Genomic DNA, 22,383 nt, shown 5'->3' with positions numbered 1-22,383 from the left:
CCTGAAAGGGTCCCTCTAGAGCCGCCCACTCACGAGGAATGAGTTGCAGGGGCGATTAGGGAAAACCTCTCTGATCACCAGCCGGCATCTTGCACGGGGCCCAGCATAGAACACACAGGAGTAAATGTTTGCTGAATGAATAAGTGAGTGAACAAATGGGCCAGCACAGAGGTTCCTGACATTTGCACGAGAGAGTGACGGCTGCCTGGAGAGTTCTTTCTCAGTTCTCCGGGTCTACACAGGGAAGAGTGACAGGGCTAATCCCCAAGGAGTGAGTAATCGAAACACTGTTCTCTTCGGCTTTGAAGTTCATGAAACGCGCTCTCCCTCTCCCTCCCACCTTGCTCGTTCTCTCCTGCCTGCCTTTTACTTCTTTTCTAGCACAGGTGGATTAATTTCCTGATCAAATGCGGTGAGGATCGTAGGCAAATTGCCTCACATGGCCTGATTTCATACCGAGAAGCTGTGAAAGGAAGGCAGGTGTATGCAGGTAGGGGGCACCGACTCAGGCCTGGGTTTCAGTTCCAACCATGAAAATTTCATCAGCCACATCCTTTTGGAGGCTAAGCTGGAAGGTCCTAACAGGAGGAGGCTCTGGGGCCCAGAGTGGGCGGGGCCGTGCCTGAGGAGCTACCTGACCCAGGGACAGGTCTCCTCCAGCACTTGGTAATGTATCCAAACACCTGCGGATCTCCTCCTCTGTACTGGGGGCTGTGCTAACTGCAGGAGAGAGAAACAAACGCCGCCCCTGCTTTGGGGGGCTCTGCTGAGCTATGGGGGAAAGAGATTCTAAACCCAGTGCAACATCATATGCACAAAACAGAAGAGGCTGACGAAGTGCTGGAGGAACAGAGGCAGCGCTAAGACCTGCTGGGGTTTGGAAGGCTTCTCTGCAGAGCGGAAGTCTGAACTGTGTCTCAAAGGCGGATAGGAATTTGCATGGAAGAGATACACTGGGGGAGGATGTGCTGGACAGAGGTCTTAAATTAAGGGCCAGCTGTGTCTGAACCAGGAGCGCAGTGTGGCTGAAGCCAGGACTGCCTGGGGAGAGGCGGGCAGGAGGGCCCTGTGTGCTTTGCTGGGACAGGAAGGGGTTGTTTTCTATCATATAAGCTGAGCTGGTCAGAACCACAGGGATGCTCTTTAAAAGTGCAAATTCCAGGTTCTTATCTCACCTCCACTAATCAGACCTTTGAGGAAAGGATTTTGAAATTTATGTCTTTAAACTCTCTCCAGGTATTTCTGACGATTGATCAAATTTGGGAAATATTATTGTGGGCAGAATGACTACAAATACTAAGATAGCCCAACCGGCCGAGGCAGGTCTCCTGTTTCTCCAGGCCATCCCCATCCAAGCGAGAAGGTGGAGCTGTGCACCCAGCAGAGCGGGCCAACCTCACTTGTTCTGAGCTGCGGTTCCTCTTCCCTGAATCTGCACAACTTCTGGGAGGACGACGGGGTGGTGTTCGTTGTTTTATTCTTAGTTCACCGAGGAGAGACACACCCTTCACCGGCCTCTGCAATCAGACTGTCAATTCTTGTTCCCACAGGGTAGAGCTGCTTAGCCCATCGCGCTCAGTCGAGGCTGGCATCGTGACATAGGTTCTTGGCCATTCCCATGCCAGGTCATTGCTGGCCTTTGTTTGGGGCTTCTGTTCACCCTTGGAGGCCCCAGTCACTGGAACATTCCCAGCTCCCTCTCAAGCTCAAAGGAGATGAAATGGCCACACTTACACTCAGGCGCCAGGGATGTGTAACCATTCCCGGATTATAAGGAGACCAAAGGGACATGTGTGGTACTAAGTCAACCTTGAAAATGCATCCTAATATACAGTAGGTGCAGACAAATACTGCTTGATTCCATTTATGCGGGGTGCCTACAATAGCCAAATTCATAGAATCAGAAAGTACACGGGTAGATGTCAGGGGCCAGGCGTGGAGGGCGAGGAGTGGGAGTTGGAATGTAGAGTTTAATGGGGCTAGAGTTTCAGTTTAGCAAAGTGAAAAATTTGGGAGATGGATGATGGTAACAGATGCACAATCATGTGAATGTACTTTCTGCCATTGAACTGTACAATATGATTAAATAATAATAAAACAAATATGATTAAAATAGTATGTTTTATATCGTGTGACTTTTGCCACAATAAAAAAAATTTTTTTAGAAGAGACACATGTCCTTTTCTACAGACACATATTCTACAGGCGAAACTCTCAGCCCCTTTTCACGATGGTATTTTTCCTCACCTGCTTCTTGTGAAAGGAGCTGCTGCATTCTCAGTCCAGTTTGCCTCTCACTGACTCCAGGTCCTTCACTCCCCAACCTCTAATCCTACATCATCACTCTCTTCCTCTGTGCTTGCTTTGCCCTCAGTCTACAACCGCACTCAAAATCCCAATCTCCTAAACAACAAACATCCTAAGTAGCCCAGAGCCTTCTGTTCACCCAGCCTCCCTCACGTGCCCTTGCTCCTGCCCTCCCTTTACCACAAAGTTGTCCAAAGGGCTGTCCACATGCCTGGCCTCTATAGAACCCCCTCCCCATCCATGCACTCCCCACCCACTTCTGCTCAGTTCAGTTCAGTCGCTCAGTCATGTCCAACTCTTTGCAACCTCATGGACTGCATGCCAGGCCTCCCTGTCCATCACCAACTCCCAGAGCTTACTCAAACCCATGTCCATTGAATTGGTGATGCCATCAAACCATCTCATCCTCTGTCATCCCCTTCTCCTCCTGCCTTCAATCTTTCCCAGCATCATGGTCTTTTCCAATGAGTCAGTTCTTTACATCAGGTGGCCAAAGTATTGGAGTTTCAGCATCAGTCCTTCCAATGAACATTCAGTACTAATTTCCTTTAGGATTGACCGGTTGGATCTCCTTGGAGTCCAAGGGACTCTCAAGAGTCTTCTCCAACAGCACAGTTCAAAAGCATCAATTCTTCGATGCTCAGCTTCCTTTATGGACAACTCTCACATCCATACATGACCACTGGAAAAACCATAGCTTTGACTAGATGGACCTTTGTTGGCAAAGTAATGTCTCTGCCTTTTAATATGCTGCCCCACAAAGCAAAGCCGAAAGATCTTCTTCCAAGGCCAAAGCCAACAGTCTCTTTCCAGTCCTTTTCCAACAAGATGTTTTTCAGCATCACCACTGTCAGACATATCCTGATTGGAAACCTCTTGCTTTTGCAACTCGATTCTCCTATCAATGGCTCTTTCTCTGCTTCTTTCACTGGATCTCAGTCATCTGTAAGGATTGTGTTCCCAGACCCATTCTGAATCTTTTCAATCTCTTTGCTCTTTCCAAGAAGTGTTGTTCATCCCTTACGCTTGTTCCCAATTGTGTGTCGATGCAATGATACCCACATCTCTCTCCTGAACCCAGATTTATTCACTTTTCAACCAGTGTATCCAAATGTCATTGGATGAAACACAGGCACTTCAGAGCACCATGTTTCCCTCTCGACTGCTGCCAAGCTTGTTCCTCCTCTTGTATTTCCTTTGAAAGCCTCCCATTAGTCCAAGTGAGAAAACATGGAGTTTTCATCTATTTGGTCATTGAACAAATGTTTCCTGAGTGTCTACTGTATGCCAGACACTATGGTGGTCACTTGGGACACAATGGTGAATGAGACCTCTCCTTTTCCCTCCATCACATATCCATCAGCCACCAAGTCCCATCTCGTTCTCTAATGAGTGTGAAAGTCACTCAGTCATGTCTGACTCTTTGAGACCCCATGCACTGTATAGTCCATGGAATTCTCCAGGCCAGAATACTGGAGTGGGTAGCCTTTCCCTTCTCCAGGGGAGTCTTTCCAACCCAGGGATCGAACCCAGGTCTCCCTCATTGCAGGTGGATTCTTTACCAGTTGAGCCACAAGGGAAGCCCTCATTCCCTAGATTTCTCTTAAATCTGTCTCCCTCTCCATGTTTCCTAAGCCTTGGTTGATGACCCCGTTTTTCTTACTTGGGTATCTGCTTCAGCTTCCTAACTGGTCTCACTCCCTTCAATATCCCTCTCTAATATCTCCACTGCTGCCACAGTAATCTTTAAAAAATTCTTTCTGCTATTGCTCTGGTACAGAAGAAAGAGTGGCCCTCATTCTTCCCAAGGCTTATCCCAGCGCTCCAAGTCCCAACCCCTCCCATCAATTCTGAGACCATGTTCCATCCAATGGCACAGCACATCTACTTAAGTTCATGGACCATGGACCCAGAAAGACTGGCTTTAAAGCCCAGTGCTGCCACTAAATACTGATTATGTGCTGTGACCAAGTTTCCTAACCTTTAACTTGTCCATGATTCAGGTTTTTCATCCACCAAATGGGTATTTTAAAACTTAATTATTTGTGCTATGAAGAGAATGAAATAAAGTCATTTACACAGAAGGCCTAGTTCAGTTCTTGGCATATAACAGGCATAGAATAAGAGATAGCTATTACTATTATCACAAATAGCCTAACACTTCTACTCTTAGAAATCTGTTTCAGAATAAAATCTAAGCCTCTATATCAAGCCTGCGGGTTCACCTTGATCTGGATCTTGTGGACTTTCCAGCCTCATCTTGATATAGGCATGTTGAGTTATTTTCAGTTCTAAGAGACTGTCCCAAGCCTCAGTGCCTCGGCACAGGTGTCTGCTCTGATATCCTCATCCTTCAAGACCCTGTTCAAATGTCACTGCCTTTGTGCCAAGTTCCCTGGCCTTCCATTAGTGTCTCTTTTCTAGATTTTCCCATCACACTCTGGACACAGCTCCATTAGCACTTGTCTGAACTCTAGCTTCACGTTTCTACCCATCCTCCTCTCCTGCGTGCATGTTTCTCAAGGGCAGAGATCATACCAACAATCAATGAATGAATAAATGCTAAGCTCATGAAACATACTGTGAACGTGAAAAGGCTGTGATTTTTGCTAAAGGAGATGTCCCCAAGGTGACCAGACAGGCAGTCCTTGAATGCACTGAATCTCTCCTGTTGGCTGCTGAACAGTGGTAGGAATACACTGCAAACATTTTCTCTGCTGTTTGCAGGAAGGCAGCTCCTACCCTTCAGTCTCAGACTTTGAGTTTCTAGACTTATAATCTCCTTTCTGCATTGTATGCTCTTGGCTCTCCTCCTGGGTTGTGTCAGTGAGGAACCCCCTTCAGTCTTTCTGGGCTTCCCTAGCACTACCTGAAGCCCACTAAGAACCCATGAAGATCCCACGAAGAACATCCTTCTGTATAACCTAACTCTGAGGCAGTGCCTTTCAGAGGGACTGGCTTCAGAAACCCAGGCTGGAGTGACCTATTGCATGGCATGTGGGGTGGTGACTAACATGGGGCCATTGACCTCCACACACCAGCCAAGGTTAGGTCTTCTGAGGGCTAATCAGACCGTTTCTCAAAAAATTTTCAGGACTTTCCTACGCTTCACCCTCTACTCCATCTTCAGATTCAAAAGCAAACATAGATAAGCATCTGTAGTTCTTTAACAATGCCCATGATATAGCCCTCTAGTTAACAACTTAACAACTTCAAGGTCCTTCTTCTGGGTTAGCCTCCATTTCTACCCCTATGTGGCTGAAGCATCCTTCTCCACTGACTAGGTTCACCATCAAATGGTTTGATAAAATATGATTCTTTATTTGCAAAATGACTTGTAGAGGAAATCTGGGTCCAGTGTTCCAAGTATTGTGGTACTAAGCACTTTGGCGCAAACAGTTTTAAAATGTTGAGTAAAATTTAAAAAGAAAAAGAAAGCTTTTTACAAGTTAATAAGTGTTATAAACTGAATTATATTGCCCTAAAACTCATATGTTGAAGCCCAAACCCTCAATATGATGATATTTAGAGATGGGACCTTTAGGAAGGTGACTAAGGTTAAAAGAAGTCAAAGGATGGGGCCCTACCAGTGGGATTGGTGTCCTCAAAACAGGGGAGGAGACGCCAGAACGTTCCTCTCTGCATGTGCACAGAGAACACAGGAAGACACACTGAGAAGGAGGCCGTCTGTGGGGTCATCTGTGAGCTGGGAGTAGATCTCACCAGAAACCAAGTTTGCTGGCATCTTGATCATGGACCTCTAGCCTCTAGAACTGTGAGAAACTAAATGTCTCTTGTTAGAGCCACCCCATCTGTTATATTTTGTTATGGAAGCCCAAGAAGACTAGGATGGCAAGAGCTCTCAGAGTCTAACCCCCAGTGAATGTAGAGATGCAAAAAGTGATTTGGAGCATGAAGCACATTTTTTAAAACTGGTGAAGTAGAGCTTTGATTTTCAGGGCCTTGTGGAGAAGAGGGAGCAGGAGACAAAGGTCAGGGCCCCCCAAGGTTGGGAACTTTCAGATGACATCCCTGAACAAGGCTGAACTGGTTAAAGTTGCACCCTTAGTGTGAGGTTGAGCTAGAAATAAGCCTACTTCCTTCTCATACAGCTCTGCTAACCTCTGGGTAGATCTGAAGGCTGATCGTTTATTTCAGATTTTGACACTGAATGAAAGCAAATAGAAAACTTCCTCTGAGACTCTCTCATGATAAATCTGTTTTCATATGGGTTTGCAGTCTTCAGATTACTTGGGTGGTTTGAAACCTTCATACTGAGAATTTAATCTGAAGAGGTTGCTGACTGCTAATGGCCCCAAGCACAGAGCAGTAACAAATACACCAGCTTCTACCCAAATCTCAAAGAATTCCCCCACAGTTTATGATTCTAACCACACAGTCAAAAATTATACAACAAAGAAAGAAACATGATTCTGAGGGCAAGGGGTGAGAAACAGCAGGCAACAGAGTGAACCTTGCAAAGGTTTCATATACTGAGATTAAGAGACACAGAATATAAAATAAATGTCCTCAATATATTTAAATGACTTAAATATATGTAAGGAGCCAGAGACTATAAAATAAACTCAAAAGCAATCAAAAAAACTAAATAAGCTTTCATAAATGCAAAATACTAATATTTGAAATTAAAATGAATCTTCAGAGAATGATTAACAGAGGTTAGACATAACTGAGAATTCTTGAACAGAATGGGAGAAAATGATAGAGGTTAAGAAAAGAAGATAGAATGAGACTCATTAACATGCTTTGTCAGACTTCCAGAAGCAGAAAAGAGAATAAAGGAGAGACAACAGTTGAAATAGCAATAGCTAAAAAATTTTCCAAACTGATGAAAGATGTCATCCATAGATTCAAGTTTAATGAAATCAAGTAGGATAAATACCAAAATATCCACAACTGTAAAACACTAAAAACAGGCAGTAGGATAGAAAGAGATGAAAAAGTCTAAGTCATTTTATGAGGCTAGCAATATCTTGGGCTTCCCTGGTGGCTCAGAGGGTAAAGGGTCTGCCTGCAATGCAGGAGACCTGGGTTTGATCCCTGAGTCAGGAAGATCCCCTGGAGAAGGGAATGGCAACCCACCCCAGTACTCTTGCCTGGAAAATCCCATGGACAGAGTAGCCTGGTAGACTACAGTCCATGGGATTGCAAAGAGTTGGACACGACTGAGCGACTTCACTTTCATTTTACCAATATTTTGATATAGAAATCTGGCAAGAGTGTGTGTGTGTGTGTGATGTATATAGAATATATTTTATTTTGTTAAATCTGTAATACATAACAAAACAGAAGCAAAATGACTATGTAAAATGCTAGCAATTCAAATATAGGTATATTTAAAAAATGCTAATACTAAATGACCAGATTGGGTTTATCCCAGGAATACAGAGTTGGCTTAACAACAGAAAAATTAAAGTGGAATTCACCACACAGGCGAATAAAGGAAAAAAAATCATATGATTATATCAATAGATGTAGAGAGATGCTCAATAAAAGTCAACATCCATTCACAATATAAGCTTTTAGTAAACTAGGATTAGAAAGGAACTGTAAATTAAAACAAAGACTTCAGCAAACATCATACTTCATGGTGAAGAAGTAAAACAGTCTGTTTGACATTGAACAAAGACAAAAGTGCCTACCATCCTCACAGTGATTTGACATTATACCGGAGATTCTAGGTAGAACACTGGGGCAGGAAAAAGGTTGATGAAAAGGTGTAAGATTGAAAAGGACGAAGCAAAACCATCATTCTTTGCAGATTATGATTGTCTTCTGTAGAATATGCTAAAAATTCATAGATAAATTACCATGGGATAGCTGTAACGTATAAAAATTAATTGCATTTCTAACCACTATGCAAGAAACAGGTAGAAAACTACATTTTAAAAGATACAATTTATAAAAGCAACAACTACAATATCTAGAAATAAATGTATTATGAAATGTACAAGGTTTTTAATGAAAAAATTACACAAGTTTATCGAAAGTGATTAAAGAAGCTCTAAGGAAAGATATACCATATTAAGAGACTGGAAGACTTGGAATCATAAAGGTACCAGTTCTTCTTCAATTTATCTGTATTTTTTGTATAATTAAAAATTCTAACAGGTTATTTTGTGGATCTTGGCAAGATACTTATCAAATTTATTAGCAAGCAAAGGGTACTTCACAGGAAAAAACACTAAATGAGAAAGATGCAAAAAAATGTACAGACCAGTACAAAATGAAACGTGGCAATACAGCAAAACCTTAAGGACCTAATTTTGAGTAAAGCTGATTAAGACTACATATCAATACAACATGATTACATTTCCATGAAGTTCAAGTACTGGGAAGCTAAACATTGCATTTGGAGGGATACATACTTATGTGCTAACTATAAAGAAAAGCAAAGGAATAATAAAGTACACAGTGGAGGTAATGGTGGCCTGAGGATTGGGGAATGGGATGAAGTTACGAGGGACACAGATCACTAAGATATGTGTGGGGCTTTTTGTTTTCCCTCGAGCTGGGAGATGGCTACACAGTAGTGTCTTATATTGATGTTCTTTATATCATATTTTACAAGTATGCTTTTGTATCAACTTGATACTTAATAAAAACAATTTTTAATAATTGTCTTCAGAAAATCTATGAGAACCAAGTTCTGGGTCTGAATTCCCCGGTAGAACAACTGTCTCCAATCCAGTCCTGCCCACAGGACACGACCCACGCTCCCTGCGAGCCTTACCTTGGCGGGGTTGAGTGCTGTGATGATCCACACACAGTGTGCGTTGTTGTCATACTGAATGGGGAAATTGGGGGAGGTGATGATGCCCGAGGGGCCTCGAAGGTGGGCATCACACATGCGGGCTGCAGAGAGGAGACGGAAGACAAGCATTTTAGTTTAGACGAGGACCAGTCCCCATCCCCACCTCCCAGTCCCGGCCCAGAAGAGCTTGAAGTCTGTACATCATATCCCAGATAAAACTTCTACTTCCTATTTCCCTCCTCCACAGCTCCTAGTGGGCTCAAGAGACGTTCCCAGAGCACTGGGGGCAGGGGTAGACCCCTCATTCCCTGACCTGCCGCTCTCTAGGCAATGGCCCAGCTAAGCAAGTCCCCTTGTCCGGACTCCACTGTGACCCAGCACCACATCTCTACCAAGAGGGTGTGGGCTAGTACTCCTCACCTTGACCACAAGCTAAGTGGACCCCAGACACCTTTTGACCTGCTAAGCTTTTTGCTCCTGCTCTGCTGACCTTTCCGCATTCTCCCAGGTGCCTTCATGTCTGCTGAAGGAGAATCTCAGGGTGTCCTGGTCAAGGCCACCCCCACTAGGTATCAGAATGTCTGTGCCCAAGAACTCTGCAAGGCCCCTGGCTTAGCCTGGTGCCAGGCACCCGGAATGATTTCAGGGACAGTGAAGTGCTTTCCCAACCCTTCCCCACACTTAGCATATGCCTGAAATAGGCTTTTGACTGGAAGCATAGAGATTCAAGGCGAATTAGAAGAAGTGCTCTCCTCAAGTAGATATAAAGTGTTATCAATCACAGCTTAATTTAATTAAGCTCTTTAAAATAGCTTCTAAACTAATTAGATTAAGTCGTGATTGATACCAGTTAAGGTACTACATTGTATCTAGGTGTTTGCCTTCCTTAAAAACGCGTTCTTTAGTCCCAGCCCCTTCATTCTTCAATGTTAGCACTCAGCTATTTTAATAAAAAGTTCTATGAGCCTGTTCTGTTGCTGCCCACATGGCAATTTATCCTAATTGTAGGTAAACTGCCTGACAGTAAAGAAATAGTGAGCAAACTCAACAAGCCTAAGTATATAAAATGAAAGTGATGTCAAACCTGGTTTCCTCTGATGGGACAGCATATCCTAGAACTGCTCTCTGTGTGCGGACAGGGCCCTGATAAACCTTCCCCAGGAAACCCTTCCTAGGAGGGCCTGGAAAGGAAGCTCCCCAGTTCCAGGACGTAATTCATCTCTTCTCATTTCACACACTCATTCCTGCGCTCATTCATTCCCACATATATTGAATGCCTATTACAGGCCAGGCTGAGTGCGGGAAGAGAGAAATGTCTAAGGCACACTCCCTCTTCTCTAAAGAGCCGCCAGCAAGTGGAGAGAACAGATGTGAAAACGGTTACAACTGAGCAGAGTGAGTGTTGTTAGGGGATTACTAGCAACAGACCCTCGGAGAAGGCAATGGCACCCCACTCCAGTACTCTTGCCTGGAAAATCCCATGGACGGAGGGGCCTGGTGGGCTGCCGTCTATGGGGTCGCACAAAGTCAGACACGACTGAAGCGACTTAGCAGCAGCAAGCAGCAGCAGCAAGAGACCCTGGGTCAGAACTGCCCTTTCTGTTCTACGAGCTCATGTACTCCAGTGAGGAAGTTCCTTCCGGTTCCTCATCCTAGTCCTGAACCTGAAGGATATTCTTCTTCATCCTGAGCTCAGATATCGTTTGAACCAAGTTCTAGGGGAATCCTCTCCCCTACTCCTCTCCTGAGCATCTGATTGCTGTGTAATTCTGTCCTGAGAAACACTGACATTCACCGACTAGCCTTGATGCAGCTGCACCAAAGGCAGATCGGCATGGTGAGGAGATAGGAGGCTATGCATCTGGGGCTTGGCATTTCGGGTTTTGTTGGTTAAGTCTGAAGTGAAAATTTAAGTGTTAGTCGCTCTGTTGTGTCTGACTCTTCGCGACCCCGTGGACTGTAGCCTACCAGGTTCCTATGTCCATGGAATTCTCCAGGCAAGAACACTGGAGTAGGGAGCAATTCCCTTCTCCAGGGGACCTTCCTGATCCAGGGATCAAACCCAGGTCTCCAGCATTACAGGCAGATTCTTTACCATCTGAGTCACCAGAGAAGCCCTGGTAAGTTAGAAAACCTCTCTGATTCTATTTCTTCATCTGTAAAATGGGACTAGTGATATTGCCCCACTGAAGCATGATGAGGGTGAAATTCTATGAGATCTTGGATATGAAGGCTCACCCAGGACCTGGGACCTTGTCAATATTTAACAAAGGGAAGCTGGGATGGTGGACTCAGATGCCATGTTCGTTTCATCTCACTATCTCCAAGATTTCCCAAGGCCAAGGATCTTTTATTCTACCTTTTGTGAAGTTTCTTTATAGCATTTTTCCCCCCACAACCACATTTGAGACTGACATCATTACTAAACAAATTAGAACAAGATAATCAAAATCAAAACTCTAATGCTAGCCCACCATTGCAAAGCGGGCCTGAGGTGTCAGAATGCTAGCCCTGCAGGAGATCCTTACAAGCCTCTACTGGTACCACATTACACCTCTTCCAGAGATTCAGGTTTCGCTGCCAAAAGCCCTCAGCTTCAGACTTAATTTATCTTGCACTTGTTTCCAAAAATTAGGTGGTATTTGCAGTTTGTTGAAACGTGGTGAAGGTAATTAGGGAGAAGAGGTCAAAAAGCCATTTACCACTTTAAGGGTTTAGAGGGGTTTAATTAAAATATTATACTCGGCAGCTAGTTAGCATGGAGCTCCTAAAAATAGATTTGGGATGAAGAATCAGTTTCTTTTCTCCTCTGTTGTCTGGGTAAGGTTGGGAGGTCTGCGGACAGACAGACTTCCCTCTGAGCAGCCAGCCCCTGGGATCCCACCAACAGATGGATAGTTCATTGTTGCAGCCTACACGGGCTGGCGAAATTGTAGATGCTCAGACAGTGACTGAATAAATGAATAGACACCAGCTTATGCTTCTGTATTTGCCTTTTCCCATCAAATAAATGCCCTGCTGGATAACTTTCAGGAGGTTTTTCAGGACCTTCCAAGCCCAAGCTCTGTGGCCAGTTCCATTGTTTCTCTGAACATCATATACCATATAGCAGGGGCAGTGTTCCAGGGGACTTTAGGAAGAATACTTTAGACCCACAGCCATTGCTGGCATCAAAACAGCTTGGTACCAAAAAGAAAACTGCTCTAGATGCAAGTGCCTCTGGTCTTTTATCTTCTCCCCAAACCTTATTCCCACCCTGCTCCATGCTGGCTTCACTCACTTCTCCTACTATTGACCTTCCTCCTCATCCTTTCCACAGAATTCTCTCTAGAACCACCTCCTGACTACCAATCCCAGGGCAAACAAACTCTGAGTTGTAGCTGTAATGTCTTTAAGGACCACCTGCTTTAACTCCTGCCTGGATTGCAGCCCGTCTTCCCCTCGCAGGTGCACCACTTCCTCTGCAGCACTCGGCAATGGAGAGTTTTCTCCTCCCTCTGGTGTTCCTTTCCACAAACAACCGCTAATCCCCTGGAGGACGTTTTCTTTGACCTTCATCTGTATCTCACTCCACTGACACCAACTTTCCACCATCAGCTCCCTGTCTTTTCTTCCCAACGTGGATCTCATGACCCACTGTTAGGATCATTTTCTTGCAAATCCACCTAAGTCCTTTAAATGGTTGCCCGGAAGACATCAATTGTGGATGAAACTCTCCACCTACATCCTCCAGCCCTTCCCCAACGCGGTCAAGCTTTGCTGGAGAAAAGTCACCTGAGTAGGAAGTTGTCACTATAAATTCATGATCGCTCACCTCAGAGAGTTGTGGATATTGTCCAGCAACTCTGCCCTTTAGCTCACTCTCCTACTCTGTTCAAAGCCCTTCCATGCCTCTTGCATGTCCCTTTGACCTCTCGCCCTTCCCCTCACCTCCCTTACACTCAAGTGATGACCTTGCTTCAGTTTTTGTGGGTGAAACAGAGAACATGTGGTAGGTGCGCCCTGTCTCTCATCCCTCAAGGCTGCAATCCCATCTGCTTGTGTTCTCTTCTTCCTTTTGGTTCCAATGGAAGAAAGGTTCCTTCACTTTTCAGAGGTCAGCTCCTCCTCCTGAGATCAGGTGCTCCTGCAGAAGATCAACCACGTTCCTACCATATCCGGAGCCTGCTGTTCTGGGACCCAGGAGAATCCATCTGTGAGATCTTAAACTCCATCACCTGGTTCCTTCTCCTGCTGCTTACTCATCCAGCAGAGTAACCTTGGTCTCAATGCACCCCCTGGTGTCCTAAATCCTTTGTCTCTCCAGACTCCTGGCTCCCTCATTTCTCCCCATCTCTCCAGCCCCTCCTGACCCTTCTCTCACTACTGAGTCTGGACAGCAAGACCCTCTCCAGCACCTCCCATCACACTCTCCTGTCTGCCTTTGATGAATTCTATTGTCCATCTTTATTCCTAATCCTGGGTGCCATGGGGCTGCAGGAGAACCACCACAGATAGATCCATGATTTGCCACTGTCATGGAAGCTTTGGTTCAAGTCGGTCTTCTCCCTTGGCTTTGTCCTGCTTCCTTGACAGTTGCTTACGGGGCAACTTCAAGCACCCACCACTTAGTTGAGCCACTTAACCCCAGGGGCTGCCTTTCTAAAGTGTCTGACCCTACTGACTCTTCTCTCTCTGTGAAACTTACATTCATTGGCTCCCATGATGCCTCTGGCTCTTCTCCAGTACTCTGACTGATTCATCTTATCCAATAACTCCCTAAAAGTAGTTGTTTAAATCTGTGCAAAGAATATACAATATTTTGCATAGTTTTTCTGCAAATTTTCTGTGAGTTCACAATGAGATCAAAATGTGTGTTAGTTGCTCAGTTGTGTCCGACTCTTTGTGACCCCACAGACTGTAGCCCGCCAGGCTTCTATGTCCATGGGATTCTACAGGCAAGAATATTAGAGAGGATTGCCATTTCCTTATCCAGAAGATCTTCCTGATCCAGGGATTGAATCCTGGTCTCCTGCATGGCAGGCAGCTCCATTTGAGCTACAGGAAAGTCTCTGAGATCAAAATAAAGGTTACCAAAAAGTGTGTGTAGGGCCATTGTTCTATGCGATTCCATCTAGTGTGTTGACTCTGAATTGGTGTCAAGGTACATTTTTCAAGTAGAAGTATGGGCCTTTGGTCAGCAGTGGAATTCCAGTTCAGAAGATTAGCTTTGTGTCCTTGGGCAAGCTGGCAGACCATTCCAAGCTTGAACTAAACATAAAATATGTATATCGTCTCTTTCCTTGTAAAGAAATTATGAAAAATGCTGATTGTACTGCTTCATACAAGTATAAATAGCTTAATAAATGGAATTTTTAAACATTAGCATATATGTATGGGTCAGGGACTCAGGGAATAATGGGACATGTATTCTAGTGCAGTCAGTATATCACCCAGCAGAGAATAATGACAGAGGAGGGGTAACATGTGGGAGGGGAGAAGGAAGGGGGGAAGAGAGAGGAGGGGAGGGGGATGAAGAAAGAATTCTGAACAACATTGACGTTTCAAGGGGAAGCCCAGGAAGCTGATCCAAGAAGAAAGATGATCACCTGTGATTTTCATACACTTAATTCTACGTGTACACACTGCTCTATTTAAAATGGATAACCAACAAGGACCTACTGTATAGCACAGGGAACTCTGCTCAATCTTACATGGCAGCCTGGATGGGAGGGGAGTTTGGGGGGAAATGGATACATGTATATATGTGGCTGAGTCCCTTCACTGTCCACCTGAAACAATCACAACATTGCTAATTGGCTATACTCCAACATAAAGTAAAAAGTTAAAGAAATCAATAAAATACTGGGTCCCATATGTAAAATAAGTTTGACAAGCCCTATATTATAATACCTGTCTCTGGGCCTGAACTGAATTAGTATAACGGTATAACATCATTTCATGTTGTCCTCAATCTCCTTTGGATGATCAAAATTTTCTAGTAGTCAACTGAGAAGCTTATTGCTTCTGGTCAGAGGGCAAGAAAAAAACAAGGCCTGTGAATTCTTAATTTCAAATTCCAAAATGAGGGCACAGTTCCACATTGTTCATTCATTTCAATCACTGATTCATTCAGGTTGTCCGCAAACATTTGCTGAGAACCTATCATTTGCCGAGCCCCATGTTTTAGTAGAATTAATTGTGTGGAAAATGAATGTTTAAAATCAAATCATATTTTAAATGCATTAGACGAAAAATAATATCACTATGTGTGGTGGTGAATCCTTTTCAGACTGTGGTCTTTTGGTAACCTGCTTATTAGTGGAGCTATCATGGAATTCTGAGTCTTGTCCCTTTCTATTTTTAAAGTGGGCTTCACTTAAACTCTCCATTAAAAAAAAATCACTGTAGAGTAGTGAAAGTCAAAGTTGCTCAGTCATGTCCAACTCTTTGCGATCCCACAAGGGAAGTCCAAGAATACTGGAGTGGGTAGCCTATCCCTTCTCCAGCAGATCTTCCTGACCCAGGAATTGAACTGGGGTCTCCTGCATTGCAGGCAGATTCTTTACCAACTGAGCTAAAGTAGTTGTGACTAGTTAAAAATAAGAGATTTTAAAAGAAAAACGTTCAAAACTGCCAAAAGTAAAGGACCCCTGAATTTAAGATCTATCTCAGCCTTTGGTTTTCAGGAAAGACCAGGACAGATTATCCAAGTCCAAACTTAGGAACCTCTGCTGCTTTCTTCCTCCCTCACAATGACCTTGGGAAGGAAAGAAAGAAGGAGAAAGTGACAGGAAGGTGAAGGTGCTCTAGGAGCCCCTCTCCACTACAGCTGGCGCTGGTTACTTTCTGTAAAATGGCTTATTTAAATCTCGCAAGCTCTAGGCAACGGAGGTTTTGTTTCCCCAGTTCCCAAATGAGGGCCCTGTGGCTTCAAGACATGTAGAAACCTGCCCAGAGTCAGCAAGCTAACAGGTGGCAGAGTAGGGCTCTAAGTCAAAGCCCAATGCTGTGGGCTTCCTTCGTGGCTCAGATGGTAAAGAACGCACCTGCAATGCGGGAGAGCTGGATTCGATCCCTGGGTTGGGAAAATCCCCTGGAGAAGGGAACGGCGACCCACTCCAGTATTCTGGCCTGGAGAATTCCATGGACTGAATAGTCCATGGGGTCGCAAAGAGTTGGACACAACCAAGTGACTTTCGATTCATGGGGTCGCAGAGTCAGACACGACTGAGCGACTTTCGCCTTCACTTTCACTTTCAAAGTCCGGTTGCCTCCCAAGGTGTGTGACTGGACAGGACAGTGAGAGATCTGGGACCCATAAGAGAGCTGGGGCCGCGAGAGGCTGCGGGTGCACTCCAAGGCATGGGGAAGCTATACCCCAAAACAAAAACTAAACACGCGTGCACACAGACTCACAGACCCGCTGGGTTCACTTCTAAATTAGGTCTTGCATGTCCACTGCCACAGTAATGCTGTAAAGCAGCGCTCTATAATCACTGCCTTTTATTTATTTTTCTAATTTTATCTTTAATTGGAGGATAATTGCTTTACAACATTGGTTTGGTTTCTGCCACACATCAACATGAGTTAGCCATAGGTGTACATATGCCCCCTTCCTCTTGAACCTCCCTCCCACCTCCCACCCTTTCCCACCCTTCCAGATTGTTACAGAGCCCTGGATTGAGTTCCCCGAGTCATATAGCAAATTTCCATTGGCTATCTATTTTACATATGTTAGTGTATATGCTTCCATTAGTCACTGCCTTTTAGCCAAAGAAAAGAGATTCAGAGAGGTGAAGAGATGGGCCCAAGGACACCCAGTTAAACAATGGTGATGACTGGATTTGCACCCAATTCTGTAGGGCTTTGTTTTCCGGGATTTCCCCGCACTTCCCAGGGATAGAGGATGGGATGGGAATGGATGTGAAAAAGCTCGGCCTGATGCTTAGTCAATAATGTGGCAGGGAATGCAGAATCCAGTGGGTCAAAATCACTGGAGGGGCTTGACTGGGACACACAACACATCTGGAGAAAAAGATGAGCATGTTACTCGACTGTGAACTTTCTTCTGAAACACCAGCCCTCCCCCACCCTGGGCTTCTGGGTGTAAACACCCAGCATTGCTAAGAGAACAACCTGCCTCCAGTGAAAAGGTCCTGGGGAGAGATCAGATACCACCACCGCCTGAAGGCATTGCTGTTCTGGCTCCTCAAAAGGAATTTGGAAATGACCGACTGGCAAAGCGTCCCTTGATCCTCAGACTTGATGATTCTGTGCCTGTCTACTCAGCGGGTGTCTCGGTTCCCTGGAAATGGAGTGTTGTGCTATTCAAATTTATTCAAGCATCCATTCAACACATGCTGCTGAGCACCTACTGTGTGCCCAGTCCTATCCCAGGCAGTGAACAAAACAGATGTCCTTGCCCTACAGAGGCATTGCTCGAGCACAAGGATATCTATTTTCTTGTCCAGTACTTCCCAATTCATAAAGTGTTTCCATACCCACAGCTCCATTTGATCTTCACCTTAGTACAAGATGGGTCAGGTAGGAGCCATGAGCTACATTTACAAGTGAAAAAAAATAAGCCCAGGGAAAATAGGGGCTTTGCTGAACTGCCTGTGGCCAGCTGGTGGCAAAGCTGAGAGCAATAACCAAGAACTCTTCTTTGGTTTGAGTTTTTAGAAAAAAAATTAGCTAGGTGGAATTTTTGAAATAACTAAAACCAGTCAGGGTGCAAGGCACACTATTAACTGCGGATCACAGCAACCCCAAAGCTGAGTGACCACGAATACATCTAAGGCTTATTTGAGAGATTTTCATGACCTGCTTCCAGAGCTTGTTATCAACACAGCAAAAAAAAAAAAGAGTGGGTCTCAGCTCCAACTTGCCCATTGCTCAGGGTAGCAGTGATCTAAGTTCTCATCCCAGACCCCATCTTACCCTGCATGGATTTCATTTTCATGCATGTGCCTGGAGAGAGGCAAAGGATCTCCTTCAACTGGAAGGATTAGGAATGCAGTTTGAGCAGGCAGCACACTTTCTCTTCCAAGGGGGTATACAAAGGAGCAACTGTTGTCCGTGTTCACAAACTCTAGAGTGATTCCTTACACCTGCACCCAGAACCCCTGAGTCCTGGTCATGTGTGCAAACAATGAATAAGAGAGATGCATGCAGCGTGGGAAAAGAAAAGCTGTCTAGTGGAGCCCTGGGGGAGGAGGCCAGGGGCTTCTCTACCCTAGAAGCAGCTGCTGTCCTGCCCCAAAGAAGAAATACACTCAGGCCTGCTATTTTAAGATCATGTTGGGGAGGGGGACTTAGCCAGCCCAGTTTTGGTGCTTGCAATTCCTGGGACGGCAAGACCCTTGAGAACAAGATGTTCAGGTGTGGGGCTTGAAGGATCCCACAGAGAGCAGCGTGAGGCCCTGGTGCGTGTTACTCCTGCAGAGATCGGAGGATTCTTTCAGAGGTGAAAGGTCTGCTTATTGCTGAGTATGTGAAAAGAAACAAAGGCACTGAAAGAGAGGTTCAGGATGGCTATGTGCTCTAATGGAGGGATTCCAGATGACATGATACACGCTGACTTCCCTTCGCATCTAGTGTAGCTGTAATGTCTTGGCACAGTGGGCCAGGAGCCTGCTCATGCATGACTGCCTAGACTGTTAGGTCCAGGCGAGGCAGGAACCACGCCTGTCTCCCCCATCTCTGTATCTCCTGCTCCTCTATAGGCCTATAGGGTACAACTGCTAAGTCACTTCAGTCGTGTCCGACTCTGTATAGACCCCATAGACAGCAGCCCACCAGGCTTCCCCATCCCTGGGATTCTCCAGGCAAGAACACTGGAGTGGGTTGCCACTTCCTTCTCCAGTGCATGAAAGTGAAACGTGAAAGTGAAGTCGCTCAGTCGTGTCCGGCTCGTAGCAACCCCATGGACTGCAGCCTACCAGGCTCTCCGTCCATGGGATTTTCCAGGCAGGAGTACTGGAGTGGGGTGCCATTGCCTTCTCCGTTAGGGTACAAAGGAGGTGCTAAATAAATGTGTTGCTCTCATTGGTCAATGGGTGCAGAACCTGGTCCTGGAGAGCAGCGAGAGGGAGTTAAGCCAGTCCAGATGACAGCCAGGACCCTGGTATCAGGAGCTGGGCTCCATCTCCCACGCCCCGCCTGGTTTGTTGGCCAGCCTCCCTTTCCAGGGACCTGCTTACCTCGGCAGACCGGCCTGTGGTCGCTCCAGGCTGCAAACATGTCGCTGACTTTCATACAGGTGATGCGCTTGGACCCTTGCAGGTCATAGCCCTCGTTGCAGGTGAACTGGACACTGGATCCTAACCTGGGAGACAAGGCATGTCCGTGAGCCCCACCCCTAGGCCTCCCAGGCCCATCCCTGAATCCTTCCTAGTTCCATAAAGAGCACCACGCCAAACTTTATTTCTCTCCTGGCCCTTAATCTCTGCTCCACCGTTTATCACTTAAAACCTTCATTAGAAGGAACACCTGCTCTTCATCTCTCTTTTTTTGGACCATTTGCTTTTAGGATTGAGTTAAAAGGTGACTTTGTGAGCAAAACAGCAGTCCTCTGAGATAAACATCAATTAGGACAGCTAGGCGTGGGTGGATGACACCCAGAAATTTTCACGAAACTGGACGATTATGAGAAGATGCGTTGTTAGTTAGAAACTTTACAAAAGGTACCATCTCAGCGCCCTAGGGTCTCTGAGATGATTGGCGGTGTGAGCTGCCTGCTGGCACATCATTACTGATGATGGTGGCCCTTCGTACCCTGGGTATAGGTCTGCCCAGTGACACTGGCAGTCTACAGCCCAACCCTCTCCCTGAAGGTGCGGCAGTATTCCCAAGACTGGACAAGAGAGAATGTTAAAGGTCAAAGCTCTTCTCCAGGAAGTGAGCCTATCCACATGGTCCTCGCTAGTCCACCTCCAGGAAGGCCAGCTCCTGTCTGACCCCCGAGCCAGGCCATCCACCCCCCTTTCTACAATGAGAATGTTTCCAAACAGATCTTACCTGAAATCCGAGCCTAGTCTTTTGCCCCTTTCAGGTATGCCAGGGTCTGGACACATATTATGCCCTTGGGACACACCAACCTGAGTTACTACAAGGCAAAAAAACAGCACATACAGAGATGGGTAATCACAGGAAGGCACCTGCTGGGGCCGTGTCTCAGGATGGGAGGTGGATGCAGAGACAGCAGTAGGGCTGGCTCTGCTCGGGCCTGTGGGGCTGCTGGGATCTACAGGGCTCGGGTTTCCTGAGTGTGCAGATGGGGAGCTGCTTTTGACAAATTCCTTTGGGAGCCAAGTCCAGGTGAAATTCATCAAGAGCATGTGGGCTCAGAGGCACCCCAACCCAACAACCACCCCATCCCCTTGCCCCAGACCAGCGACCAGAGGTGGACAGTCCACAGCCCCCGGTGACCTCCCCCATCCTTCCAACCTGCTGATGGCGACTCTAGATGAGATGAGTCCCCCAACCTTGCCCCCAATGGAGAAATGACTCAAAGAAAGTTAAATAAAAGGTGGATGCGTGGTCAGAAACGGCAAAGAATGTAAGAGAAAGCTGCAGTCTGAAGTTCAAAGCAGAGACTTGAGCTAAAACACGGGAGAGAAACCTGTTGAGAAACCTCTTCCCACCAGACAGTTCTTAACACAAAGTGGTAACCAGAGCATTCCCGACCCAGAGCACTGAGGTCGCACCTGCGGCGGTTCTGGCAGGCACTGCGATGCCCTCACGGTTGCCAACGTGTGCGTCCTCTAGGCTAAAGGAGAAGCTTGGTCAAAGGCGGCGGATGCATACAAAAATCAGTTTTCTCCTGTCTCCAGTGGAGAAGGTGGAAACTCTCAGGCCCCTGCAGTTCACTGTTCTTGAGATGCTGCGAGATGAGAACTCCCTTGCACCTCTGGAGTCCTGGCCTTGACAATGACCAGGAACTGGAGTTCCAATCAAGCCCTCACCAACCCCACGATCAACACAACCCCCTCTAGGGTGATGGGGAGTCTGGAGCAATGCTCTCTGAGTTGGTCCATTATCCTCCCACCCACTCAATATCCCATCATATGAGCAATGTGCTCCATCACTCACTCACCCGCTCACTCCTGCACATGGTACACAAGAAACATTCAGTGAGCTCCTACTGTATACAAGACCCTTCTTGGATATGGTGGGAGATGTCAATGTCAGATATCAGATATGATCACTTCACTGTCTTCAAGGAGTTCCAAATCCAGTGAAGATACGAACTATGGAAAGAAACTACGGAACCACAGTGGGGAGGCAATGAAAGATGCAGCTACAAGGAAGTTCAGAGAGAGGACCTACCTCATATTCCTGAGAGAAGCATGGAAGGCTGCCTGGAGGAGGTGACATTTAACATGGATCTTCTGAGATAGTAGAATTTAGATACATGCTAACAAAGAAATGGCATTTCAGGCAAACAAATGGGCTTGGGGAGCAAGGTGGAGACATGGAAACAGAATCACAAGTTGTTCGGTGTGCCAGAAAAGGAGGGAGGGTAGTGAATGGCCTGGAAGAGTGAAAGTGAGGTTACAGAGGTCAGACTTTGAAGGAACTTGAGTCTGATCCTAAAGAAGATGGGAAGAGACCTGAGTGGAGAAGGGCATTGTAAGAACTGGGTTGCTCAGGAGGAGGGCAGTTACTGAAAAATGAATTAGGAAGTTTTGTGTTTGTTCAGGTAAAGGACAGCAAGAACCTGATAGAGGATTATGAAGTGATGGGAACATTTGTGGCAAAGAGTCACCAGGGCTCATGGCAGAGTGGGGCATGGGGAGAGGGGCCAGGGGACTTCCTGGCCTGGGAACCTGTGAGGAGGCACATGAGTGATGGAAGTGGGGCAGGGGGAGTTCCACTTCTGACTCATTTAATTTCATTTCAGGCCTGATTTTGAAGCTCATTTTTACAGTTAGAAACCTGTTCAAATCTCCAGGTAGCCCAGGGCATGGCTGGTCAAGGTAACCTTGGCGACTAGACAGACTGCTCAAGCCAGAAACCGGATACCTTCCTGGTTGTGGGTGATGAGCACAAGGCCTCCTGGGCAGCCTCCTTTTCTCCAACATTCCACACTGCCAGGTTAAAGCCAGTCACTCCCACTGGATGCTTGACCCCTGCTCCCATCCCCTTCCCCACCAAACCTCTACTTCCAAAGCTTTTACATCCTCAGCTGAGCTGCATCACCATCCCCTCAGACCAGGACCCTTCAGGCTGGGCTAATACCATGGAAGTGTCATCTCCAAAAGCTGAGCAAGCCCCTGCCTCCTGGAGTCTCCTGTTTTGCAATTAGGGGAAAGCCA

At 46.1% G+C, this 22,383-nt stretch overlaps 1 protein-coding gene across 4 annotated transcripts in view; it reads right to left on the bottom strand.

Annotated features, from left to right (window-relative positions):
• The window catches only part of CSMD2 (CUB and Sushi multiple domains 2), a 689,612-nt gene that overhangs the window by 302,716 nt on the left and 364,513 nt on the right, over positions 1-22,383 (bottom strand). For 3 of the 4 annotated variants that reach the window (XM_027537925.1, XM_027537922.1, XM_027537923.1), the window contains exons 8-10: positions 20,084-20,171; positions 19,267-19,391; positions 9,062-9,183 (exon numbers count right to left, since the gene is read on the bottom strand). The exons of the other annotated variant lie outside the window; for it this stretch is intronic. In XM_027537925.1, the coding sequence (XP_027393726.1) occupies positions 9,062-9,183; positions 19,267-19,391; positions 20,084-20,171 (335 nt within the window). The remainder of the gene's footprint in view (positions 1-9,061; positions 9,184-19,266; positions 19,392-20,083; positions 20,172-22,383) is intronic. 4 annotated transcript variants of the gene reach the window in all.

The sequence above is a fragment of the Bos indicus x Bos taurus genome, chromosome 3, assembly GCF_003369695.1.
Source record: "Bos indicus x Bos taurus breed Angus x Brahman F1 hybrid chromosome 3, Bos_hybrid_MaternalHap_v2.0, whole genome shotgun sequence".
Taxonomy (NCBI): domain Eukaryota; kingdom Metazoa; phylum Chordata; class Mammalia; order Artiodactyla; family Bovidae; genus Bos; species Bos indicus x Bos taurus.
The sequence above is the reverse complement of the archived record's forward strand: the minus strand, read 5'-3'. Positions and strand labels throughout refer to the sequence as shown.